Raw genomic sequence first — 12334 nt, 5'->3', positions numbered from 1 at the left:
TCACGCTTGAGGCATCTCAGTACACTTTAATGAGTCCTTTTGTGAGCTTCACAATAGCTCACATGCAGCCTCGGACATCAGATGCTGCTAGAGAGGGAATGCTGGCCAGGACACTGGGGTCGTTCCAGAACCTTGATCTTTAACCTCCTCCTGGGCAGTTGCCAGAACCAGGCAGAAGGGTCTGAAAAACAACTCCTAACACCGCACTGCACAGGATGCAAACCAAGCCTTTATCTGAGACATGAACCATCTTTTAGCTAAGAGGAAATAATGCACCAACTAAACCAGACTGGCACCTGTATCTCAGATTATAAGGCACGCCGCAAATTATGTAATTTAATGAACACTGAAATAATAAAGTATTTATTTTGTATAATGAAGTGTTAGTCATTAGAAACCAAAGGCACATTGGGCATGCTGCTGTGGTTTCTCTTGAACCCATGCCAGTATCACTCAAGGCTAAATATGTCTACTGCAGGTTTAGAGTACGCTCCTAGCCTTGTTTTGATCAGTATGTCAAGTGTTTTAGCTGCCATTTGGGTTTCTTTACATCACACTGTAATTGACTGTTTTCTCAAGGTGCAGTGAAGAAAAAAAAAGCAGCAAAACTCAGACTCCTTCTGTGAAATCCTCCACTGAAACTGTGCTTCTTTTCTGAAAGCTGATTTTGGTAGCAAAGGGCATTTTGTAAACAGCTGGTGAAAATCGACTGGAACTGAAAAGCAGCTTGCATTAAACTCCACAAGAAAGCCTACTTTACCCTCGTGTGCTTTCTCTGTAGTGTCGATCAAACCACTTTCAGCTCCCTGGGGAGGCCCTTGGAAAAATAAAGGGAATGAAAACAATAAAAAAGGCAAATGATGTCCTTCAGAGGCCCGACCGCACCTGAGAGCTCTTGGAATGGAGCTGGCTCACTGCTCCTGCATCACTTTCCATGCAGATTGCCCCACCCGAGCTCAGCCCTCTGGGTCAAAGTGAAGGATCCCCTCCAGCGCAGTCCTCGCTTGCCCTTGGTTGTCAATTCTCACTGAGCAATCTGATTGGGGAATGCAGGACTGAGCATCCCCCTCCTCCCAGCAGAGCCCATTCTTCAGCATCAACTCATTGATTTGCAGATGTCGGGAGAGCAGCTCAGAGAAACACAAGAGTACAAGGGACAATCAATCATGAGATGCCACAGGATGGGGAGAAATGCACATGGGGCTTTGGATTGGCTTTGCTTCAGGACTATCAGTGTGCTCTTCACCCTGACCCTGCCTGCCATTAGCTGCCTCAGTGTATCACCAAGGCTAGCGAAGCACCAAGGCCTTGCCTTCTGCAATAGGTCAGGACAGTGTTTGGAAGCTGTCAAGCACTGCAAATGCTAAATATTCTTAGTCTGTGTGTTCTGTTGAGGTGAGGGTTTCAAAGAAGGCTCTTCCCAAAGACTTTAAGGACTGGAGCGGGGAAGCTAAGGATGCAGTGATTTTAAATATCAAGGGAAGAACAGTACTCATACTGGACCCCAAGAACATAAGAACGGCCACACTGGGTCAGACCAATGGTCCATCTAGCCCAGTATCCTGTCTTCCGACAGTGGCCAATGCCAGGTGCCCCAGAGGGAATGAACAGAACAGGTAATCATCAAGCGATGCATTCCCTGTTGTCCAATCCCAGCTTCTGGCAAACAGAGGCTAGGGACACCATCCCTGCCCAACCTGGCTAATAGCCATTGATGGACCTATCCTCCATGAACTTATCTAGTTCTTTTTTGAACCCTGTTATAGTCTTGGCCTTCACAGCATCCTCTGGCAATGAGTTCCACAGGTTGACTGTGCGTTGTGTGAAGAAATACTTCCTTTTGTTTGTTTTAAACCTGCTGCCTTACCCCAAAGAGGACCTGTATCCATCTGAAACGCTTTATGCACATACACTATATATTTAAATTGAAATATTAATGCTGGGCAGCGCCAGTGGCCAGCTACTGCTGGGTATTATCCTGACTGCCTGCTCCCTGCAGGAGCTGTGGAGGCAGCATGCTTAGCCCTCAGGGAAGGAATTTTCTTATGCCATTCACCAGATGAGGACAGGCTTTGATGGAGGTTTCCTTCCATTCCTCCACATCTGGAAGGATGGTGACTGCTGTGGGGGACTCAAGGTGGAAAGTGTAAAATGAAGTCAGCATGGGCTGTAGAGAACTCCCTGGGAGAGTGAAAGGAGTCAGACACGTCTGTGTTCGACAAGTGAACAGGACAACGATTTCTTGCATTTGCTCATATCTCTCTCTATATCCCACATAGCCTTATTAGACCTGAAGCATACAGAGAGAGCACAGCATAATTTTAAAAGCCTCTGACCATGGCTGCTCATTAGTAATGTGTGTGTCCTGGTCTTACCCGGGGGTGGCTGCAGGACTGATTATCAATTTATGCTTCTATGAGAAGTAATCTCAAAAAATGCACTCTTCCGTTCCCACTTAAAGCCGGCATCTGCACCTGAAAGCCCAATTATTCACTGAACACTGAACCTTCTGGCCACAAAGGAACCGGTGCTAGTTAAAGACTGAGGGCCAAATTCCAATCTCAGCTACAGTGGTATTAACGTTGAGTAACTCCACTGACCAAAGCAGAATTAGGCCTTGAGGCACCAGCGCCTTGAAGTGCATAACTTTAATCTGCTGCTCTGCATAGCTCTGCAAGGAGATGGGGACTGCATGGCAAAAAATCCCCCTCTCCCCCGCCTGCCATGTAATAAGAGGGGAAGTGTTCGGCACTGTTGTTTATTGTACTTTATTCCCTTCTATATTTTATTTGCTTGTTGAATTCCCACATCACTTCCCGGAAGAGCTTGAACTGATGAGTTATAAGGTGTATTGCAATGACAACCTAAGCTATCCTGAACTCCTCCCCTCACAGGCTCTTTGGCATTACATGGGGGGGAGTTAGGCATAGCCAGGCATTTCTCAGGTTGTATTTATTTGATCTTGCATGGTGCATTTCCAACAAGCAGCTGGGCTCAGAGTAGCAGGAAGTGAGCAACAAGCGAAGAAACCTGGGATTGAGGTTAGAAGATTTCCAGGATTTTCCATTTTATAGTGCCACCTTAATGTCCATCCTGTTTCAGCTTATCTTAAGGAAATGATTCCCCTAGCTCTGAGAATACAGGAGCCCCGACACCTGTAGCACACCTGGAATGTGAATGCCACATGCATGACAAAGGATGGCCATTTCAGAGTCCAGTGTTCCGGCTTCCTTTATCTTCTCTTCACCTATTTCTGTCAGACTCACTTAGATCACATGTTCTTATCAGACTGCTGCCTTCTCACCAGTCTACCGGATGGGGCTGTCTCCAGGGAAGAGGAACATAACATATGTCTCTCCTCAAATCACACTTGGTCTCAATGCTTGGCACATTGTTCACGAAGTGATATTTACACACTTTGGGTAGAAGACAAACCCATCTCTCTACCTTAGGGTCTTCTACAGGACCCATCACCACAGTAGTTAGATTGTTAAATGAATTAAAGGATGGACCAGAGTGATCTCCCAAATTCTTCTTCAGGACCAGCCTTAGGGACTCTACAAACAAGCAGCACCATCACAATGGTGGCAAAGGCAATCCCAGGTGGAAACAGATTAAATGTGTTCTTCTCCATTAACAGACACACACTCTGCTGCAACCACTTTTTTTCCCTTTAAAACCGCTGGCACTGCCAAGGTACCACAGTAGAGCAAAGCACCAGGCCCAGGGCTTCCTGCATCTGCAGGAAAACAACATTCTAACAGCATCTCTGCTCCTAATCTGATGAGGACAGTCTGCTTACCACCACCTTTCCTAAGGGACTCTGAAAAGTTTCAATTTTGCTAACTCTCTCCCATTGTGGCCTAGAGTAGGAACCTGCTATCCAGTCTAATCTTGATGAATTTACTAATGTTTCTAAAGAGCTTGGAGGATGAAAAGCAGAGCTTGCATATAAATATCAAGTATCTTTGTATTAGTCTCACCCGGGGCACCAGAAATTCTAACACCAGCAACATACCACACAAGACATTGAGTGTGAGTGTATTTAACACAGAAAAAGGGCTACTGCGAGCTACTGAATATGGAAATACAAAACAAACATGAAGTATTTGAGGCAATGCATTGCTAAGGTACAGTATGTGACAAAACAAGAGAGTAAATTATGTTTTCATCTTTCCTGATCCTAAATTAACTCCGTTATTATTCTGTGTGTAGTGCCCTGGTTTGACAGCATGTACCTCCTAGCGTTACCAAGGAGCATAGTGTAATATTACGGATTATTAGCAGTTTAATAATCAAACAAGTTAAAACCACCCAGATTGAATATTCAGTTCAAAGTCTTTTTAACAAGACAATTCATGACCTGGACGCAACCAAAAGCTAAATAGGCTAGAACTGTTTAAGACCCTGTCTCCAAACTTACTCTAATTAGAATGCATGGGGCTTTGCTGATGAATTTCAAAGCCAACACACATTCCCTCCAGGCTTACCTTCTGAGGGCTGAACTCAGGTAGCATGATGCACGTAGCTCCCACCCAAAGAGGGCACAGCAGCTTATTGATCACTCCGTGGACATGGTGTAAAGGCAGCACATGCAAGATAACATCTTCCTTTGTCCACTCCCATTTGTCAACCAGCCCTGTTACCTTGGGGAAAAAATATACAATCCAGCATTAGGACAGGGTGAGCCACCAGCAGAGACACAGAACAGAGCTCTAACCACAGAGAAAGCATGGTTAATTTAGGAGCCCCAGCTCAAACCCTAGCTCTACTGTTTAAGCTGGTAGCAGCATGTCCCTGCCTGGGCTAGTTTCTGGGCCCTGAATGTGAACATAAATTCAGGGGATTAATGGGAAAAAATAGGTGTCAGAATGAAAGTGTCACCAGTAAAAAACAGACAAGAACCTGCACGGTGGAAGAGCTATAGCCCCTTTGATCAATGCTAGGCAAGTGGGGTCTCTTCTTTGAGACCAACAGGAGAAAAGCATCTATCATAAAAATAGAACTGAATGGGAACATTCTGTGCATCTATAGAATACATAGGTATATAAATACAGGCACCTATAACTCTATCTATGTTGCCAAAAAATTAGAAATTAATAGCTGCTGTTTAGGTAGGACCTACACTATTGTTAACCTCCTGTTGCACAACCAGAGTCAGCAGAAACAATAGTTATCTAAGAAACTTTGCTGACACCATTGATAATGCTGCTGACAAAAAGAAGCTGACCAGTGCTGGCTTATTAGAATCCATGAGAAATAGAAATTGGGGGCAGGAAGTCAATGGTCCATAAATAGAAAGGAAAATAAACCCAATACTGGGAAAATATTAATTTTAAGCTTCCAAAAGAAAAAATTATTCTAAAGCACTCGAGTTTGAGCCCTTTTAGGCAGGACAATGCCTTTCAGAGCCTAACCTTTGCAGTCAAAGAGGTGATTTCCAGCTTGTCTAAAAAGAAAAGGTATTTGAACAGTGCTTAAATAAATTTGTTAGTCTCCAAGGTGCCACAAGTACTCCTTTTCTTTTTGGAATCTGGTAGTGTCATTCACAATTCCATGCCCCCTTCCTGTAGTGGGGAGGGCAGATTTTATCCAGCCGCTACAACCCTGGTGTTCTGCACCAAACTGCCAGACACAGCCACTGTTCAGTCTGCTTTCCAAATGATCTGAACGCTTGTGAGGAAAGAGAGTCTTTCCTCAATACAGTCAAGCCCTTGTTCTCTCTGTCTAGGTTCTTATACTGCCCCCCTCACCACAGTATCAGAGCATCTAGAACCCTTTTAGTCCAATACCACATCTTTGAGATGCAGTGTATTTGTTCCCCTTAATGGTGTGATTTTATCAGCTGCAGGCAGAGACACTGAACTGGCAAGGCAATCAGAATACTCCTTTAGACTTCTAACTCTTTTTGGCTCAGATAGCTAATGGATTTTTTGCCTTGGGGATATATAGCTAAATAATGCACAGACTTTACATAATAGTGACGTGCTGGATCAAATTATACTTCAGTGAGGGGCATGGATACATTTAAGTCATCTTGCAGAAAAGCAACCAGTAAAAAAGGCAACTTATAGAGTCACTACCACCCCTGCAGGAAAGCACCCGCCCACCCACGAGAGCCTAAGCCACGGTGCATACACACCCGTAAAGATTTTCAAATATGACTAATCGTTTTGGGTGCCAACCTGAGACACTTTAGGGGGGCCTGGATTTTCAGAGTGCAGTTGCTCAAGCTGCACACCCAGCAGGAAGCACCCCAAATCACTAGTCACTTTTGAAAAAAACTGACCTCCAATAACGTGCCATTAGTATATCATGAGGGAAGTATCACTCACCACAGCTTGCACATTCTGATGGGTACTAAGGACGCCTTTTGGTCTTCCTGTAGTCCCACTGGTGTAGATTATCATGGCTCCTCTATCTTTCCATTCAGGACAGTCAATTGCCAAGGGGAATGCTTCCACAGCCTTATCACTTGCACAACCATTGCTACCAGAGTTAACGAGTGGCAGAACAGGTAATCCCAGTTTCTCAGCACTAGGGGTTATGTCCCTCACATATTCTTCCGTGGCAATGACTAGACTACTCTGGGAGTCTTGGATGAAATACTCCAGTTCCTGCACTGGGTGTTTCCTGTACAGAGGAACAGCTATGCCTCCACTCATCCAGGAAGCCCACTGGGCAATCACATATGAGGCATCATTAGGGCATAAAAATGAGATCCGCTCCTCCTTTAGGTCTCCACTGGAACATCCGAGCACTTCACAGAGCTGCTGAGACAAGTGGACACTCTGAGTGTAAAGATCCCTGTATGTGTGCTCTCCATTTTGATCAATGATGGCAATTTTATCACCAAAAGCCAAAGCTCTGGTGAAGACGGGGGTAACCCTAGCACTGAATGATGTTCTTGTGGTGTGCAAACCTTTTCTGAAATGTCCAACATTCCTCCATCCACAGGCAGGCCACCTCCAGCGGTGTACTCCGTGAACAAGACATTGCATGGGTAAATTCACATGGCAAAATATCCAGGAGCCCAACATTCTGCCAGCATTACTTGATCAGACTCGATGCTGCAGAGAGAAATTATGTGAACCAATGAGCAGGAAGTGGGAATATCCAGGAATTTACACAAAATATTCACACAAAGAAAAAGGGGGTAGCTTTCATTCTAAGCCTGTTTAGGTGCTAGGCCCCACCTACACACGCAGGAAGACAGCCCGAAGCACTCACAGTGGAATCTCTAAATCACAATCTAACTTAATACAAAAATGTACATTAAAAAAGCATTTATTTTTAACAAGTGAGTTTAGCACAGTAATTAATGCTTACTGATGCCGTCCTGTAGCAACTCAACACTTCCAGTGACTGAAGAAAATAAGCAAAGGAGGCCTGTCCCCCCTTCTGATCTGATTGATCATCACAGGTACTGTAAAAGGCACAAGGTTCTGTCCTACATGACACAACATTAACAGAATGGGCACAACAGCCAGAGTAGGCAGAAACAGCATAGAGTGCAGCCACCATACGTTACAGCCAAGCAGCTGGTTTTCCAAGTGAAAACAAGCAAGCAAGCAAATACCCACCATTATTGACTTGTGAGATTTGTTACAGCATTTCTGAATAAAGCTTGGACAGCAGGAAACTAACAGCATTGACTAGAGCCAGGCAACGTGGCAGCATGAGCTCGGCTGGCTGCCCCCCCAACCCCCAGCTCTACCGGTGCAGCGCTATCCTGACCGGGCACGCACCCTACCACTGAACCCTACCTACTATCTCTCCTACACAGTGTGTGTGAACCATGTTAAATTGTATCAAGGCTCAGCAATGTAGAAAAACATCCACAAGGGAACTGGGACTAAGCAACAGTCCCCACCGTTACGGGGGAAGATTATGGGCTCGCATAAGAGTTACACATTCTGCTCAGGTTGCATGACGACATTATAGCTGTAGCTCACGAAAGCTTATGCGCAAATAAATTGGTTAGTCTCTAAGGTGCCACAAGTCCTCCTTTTCTTTTTGCGAATACAGACTTAACACGGCTGTTACTCTGAAAGATGACATTAAAGTCCACTCTCTCGTGGGAGAAGTTCAGAAAAAGACTCTCTTGTTTTTACAGCAATGGAGACAAATGTTAGGAATGTCTAAATGCTACTCATCAGCCACTTCTTTTTTAAAGCAATATGTTTGTGCTACCGTGGTGGCTGCAGCTTGTTGTTCCTCCAGTGACAGGGCAGAGCGACACTACACTGGTAGCATCAGGAAGAGACGGCTACAGAAGGGTGCAGGAGAAACTGAGCTAGAGCTGTGGGTAAGAGGGTCTCCAGAACCCCGTCCAGGGCAGTGCCAACACTGGAACGGCGGTTGTGAGCTGGACCAGCAGGCCCAGTAGGAAGAAAGGGAAGACTCTGACTGGTTGACGCTGTCCTGAGCCACACACTGATTGTCACAGACACCCAGCCAGAGAGAGGAAGAAAAATAAGGAAAGGGCTATGCAAAGGGCAGGAGAGAAAGGACTTTATGTTGCTTCTTATGTATCAGTGACTATTAAAGTTTAACTCAACAAGTGAAGCATCCTTAAAGTGAAACTAAAACAAGCCAACTTCTGTCCAACTGAATCTAAATTTTCATTTCACAAAAAGGAAAAGATGTGGGAGTACTGCATTCAAGGATGGGGTCACTGGCCCTTTGACTTCATAGGGCTTCGAAACCATCACACAGCCCCCTGTAGCGTGAAGTAGCAGAAACAACAAACAACCAGAGAATTTGTCTGGCAACTTTGAATCAATGTAAAATCCAAATGCCGTGCAGCTCGGCTGTGCTTGGCACCAGCTCAGATGCCCGTTGCTAACACCTACCGTCAACGATGGGTTTTTATTTAGTTTTTGCATCGACGCAGCCGTGAGCTTTCCTGTCTCTCTCATCCACACTAATGAAATTTCCCAAATCAGAAACTTGTTTGCGAAACAACCTCAATTTCTACTTCCGCAATGAAGCCCATGACTTAGTGCAGAGACATCTGGAAGTGGGCTGTAAACTACGATGTGTGGTCACTGCACGCACATGACACACACCAATGAAATGGAAAAAACAAAACAGGCGACACCAGCACAACATCTTTCCATTTCTCACGTTCCTCTTTACAGACAAATTTAAAGAAAGAAAAAAAGGCAACATAAACTGTTAGCAAAACCAGAATCACCTCTTTCTAACTAGTAGCCCCAAGGCCGGATTGCTGGTGAAAGCACACACAGAATGTTAACAAGGGTGTTAATTGGGACTGACTACATTTCCATGGTGTCACTGAAGAGCAGAGAGTTCCAAGCCAGTATCCTTAACGACACTTGGCTTAGTTGGTTTCCCCAAAGAGCCAGGTGTAGCCACCACTTCAAAACTGCAGCTTCACAGACTTACATTATCCTCTTTTCACCACAGTGCCAGCGCAGATTTAAAGGAACAATAAGCAGCAGCAGCTTTCACTGGTCCTGTGCATTTATGGACTTCACAGAACTTGTGTCAACTGTGTATAGTATTACAGAAGTGCTGGACAGTGCTAGTTCGGCAAGGGCTGGGGCAGATTCCTTTCTTTTACCAGTTTTTCAGAGCGCTACATCAGAAACCGGAATCAAATTTGACTAAGAATGCACAGCTGTGTAAGACCTGCTGCCGTGGGATGGGGACTGCAGGAGCAAGACAGCAAGTCAATGCACTAGCTTCTGTCTTTGGAGAAAGGGTCAAACCCTACCCTACTATGGCTAAGGTAACAAATGAAAGTACATGTGGTGGTTTCACCCCAGCTCTTGACATCACAAAGCCTCGCAATGAGTGGCAGAAAAGACAGCAGTAATTATGGGCAACTGTGGGATCCAAATTCTATACACGATAAAGCACCACCGCAGTTGAAGGTGGGGAGGGGAACACAACCCCAAACCAGCTAGGACTGGCCAGAGAAGCAGGAACTATGGGATTAACAAACTGATATATAAGGAGTTAACATTCTCCCTTCACCCTAGACAGTGTTTCCATCCCCCAGCTCCCCACTCCAATGCTTTACTCAGCCAGAAATTATAGGTCTAAAGGTAGGAAAACAGGAGCCAGCCTCACAGCTCTCAAATTAGGAGTAAAAAGCAAACAAAGGTGATCTCAGAATGCTAATGGAGCCACAGTACAATGCAAAGTAACTGGGTAACTGTCACAGATTTATCAATGTCAGTTCATTTTCCAAGACACTAATAACCACGTATTGTTCACATATGACCACTAACAATACGTAGACTAGATGGTGGTATAAATCCTCTTAGGAAACCCAGCTGGGATTTAAAGTAGAAACCTGTCACTTATTTCAGATGATGCTACAGTTCAGCCTTTCAGGAGGAAAACAACATACCGGTTAAAATGAAATTAAGCATAAGCATTAAAGTAACTGATGGATTATTTCCTTGCAAGCCACAGCTTCTCTACAGACGCCCTCACATTATTTACAGTTTTACCCGTATTCTTCCACCTGCACAACACGCCCCATCATCACGCTTCTCTTTCCTATGCTGAAGCACAGCAGTTGCTGAAGGAGCAAAAAAGGGAACGGGCTCAGCCGCTCTACGCTGTAAACCCGCAATACCGTCAGTTTACAAGTCAAATTTATACAGAAAACACTGCCCGTTGCTTTAGGTGTTTGAAACTACACCACACAAACACCAGAAGACACCTTCCAGGACGCAACCCTGCTCTGATCTCTGTGAATGAACGAGGTGACAAAGTAACATAGGTCAGCTGCATCTCTAGCACCTATGACTCTGCTGGAGACTGGACACAAAGGCTCACTCAGTGACCTCAGTCACTCCTAGGCCCCGAGTCATCTCTCAAACATCTCTAGTAAGAGTGGTCCAGCTACACCCTAGGAAGAAAGCTCATGCCAGTGCACAAATTCCCTCACTGCTAAGAAATTTATCTCTTGCTTAAACTTTTCCTAAATCATTCCTTGCTATTCCATCTCTAACTCATCTCCTCTTTCAAATGTGTCTCTAAAAATCCCCATTATCTAATCTCACCTTGGTCACAGTATAAATACAAATGTAATTATAAAAACACACTAGATGACTTGAGCAACACTCTTTTTGCTGAGCTAGTCAAAGGGTCTGATCCTGACCTCAGGCACGTGGTTATCACTGCATCTCTTCCAAGATCAGCTCTTGCCACTGTAACTAATCTTGCAAAAGGAGGAGTGTGCCCCATCGTCCCAGAGCATGATCAAACCAGAAGCACAAGCAGGCCACCAGATAACTTTCTGCCGTTGTCTGCCTCTGTATCAGCTGATGGTGCCTGCGTGCTGCTCTGAAGTGTGTGAAAAAAACGCTTCCCTCAAACTAACAGAAACTCACATCTGTTGTCTGCAGAAAGACCAGATGCTTTCAAACTTCCCCAACAGCTCTATGTCAGCACTTCCACCCAGAAATTTAGACAACTCAACAAATCCCAGGGGGCTCCTGTTAAATGTGGATCAGGAAAAGGAGGGAGAATTTCCCCCAGACAGAGGAGAAGGAAGATGTGGGGATGCGCACTGCGACTGGAGGAAGTGGTTTCAGGGTGGTGGGATTTATTTAAAGAGGTGTGGAAAAACTTCAGAACAGTTTGTATTTTCAGTGTTACTGTTTGTTGCCATATTTTATTGGCATGGAAGCCAGGCCCCCCCGAGGCTGGTGTATCCCCCTCCAGGCAAGCACAGAGCACAGGCACTGCGCCGATCCGCCCCCCACCCCCACTCCCCCAGGGCACAGACAGCACCAACCGCCCCCCCCCGACCCCCGGACAGCACCCCACCCCCCCCAGCGGGACTTGCACAACTGCTGGCGCAGGATACGGGGCGCCCCCCCCGGGCGCGCAGGCACCTCGGGGTGGGGGGCGGCGCCGGGGCAGGTGCCCCCCGAGAGGGGGAGGCCGGGGCGCCCCGAGAGGGCGGAGGACAAGGACAGGGGGCGCTCGGGAAGCGCACCCTGGGGAGATGGGGGCGGGGCAGGAGCCCCCAGGGGCGAGCGGCCTCCCCCCCCCCGGCCGGGCCTCACCTGCCGGGCCGCGTCCTGCGGGGGGCGGTGCCCGGGGCCGGGGTCGGGGCCGGGGCCGGGTCCGTCCGGGAAGTGGGTCCCCGCGGAAACCAGGGGCCGCCGCCGGCGGTTCCGGGCCCGGGTAGAACCAGCGCAGCTGACCGGGGCCCGCGGGGGGGTCGCGACCCCCCCCCCCGCCTTGGCCCAGCTCGGGGTGAGCCCCAGGCCCGCGGCATCGGGTGACCCCCCCTCCCGCTCCGGTGACGTCACTGCTCGGTGACGTCACTGCTGTGACATCA

General features: G+C 46.7%; 1 protein-coding gene across 1 annotated transcript in view; it reads right to left on the bottom strand.

Moving 5' to 3' along the window:
- The window catches only part of ACSF3 (acyl-CoA synthetase family member 3), a 100860-nt gene extending 88741 nt beyond the window's left edge, over positions 1 to 12119 (bottom strand). The window contains exons 1-3 of the mRNA XM_074968949.1: positions 12057 to 12119; positions 6336 to 7070; positions 4491 to 4646 (exon numbers count right to left, since the gene is read on the bottom strand). Of these exons, the coding sequence (XP_074825050.1) occupies positions 4491 to 4646; positions 6336 to 7040 (861 nt within the window). The 5' untranslated portion in view covers positions 7041 to 7070; positions 12057 to 12119. The remainder of the gene's footprint in view (positions 1 to 4490; positions 4647 to 6335; positions 7071 to 12056) is intronic.
- Between the last annotated feature and the right edge of the window lie 215 nt (positions 12120 to 12334).

The sequence above is a fragment of the Natator depressus genome, chromosome 12, assembly GCF_965152275.1.
Source record: "Natator depressus isolate rNatDep1 chromosome 12, rNatDep2.hap1, whole genome shotgun sequence".
NCBI classification, from domain to species: Eukaryota; Metazoa; Chordata; order Testudines; family Cheloniidae; genus Natator; species Natator depressus.
The sequence above is the reverse complement of the archived record's forward strand: the minus strand, read 5'-3'. Positions and strand labels throughout refer to the sequence as shown.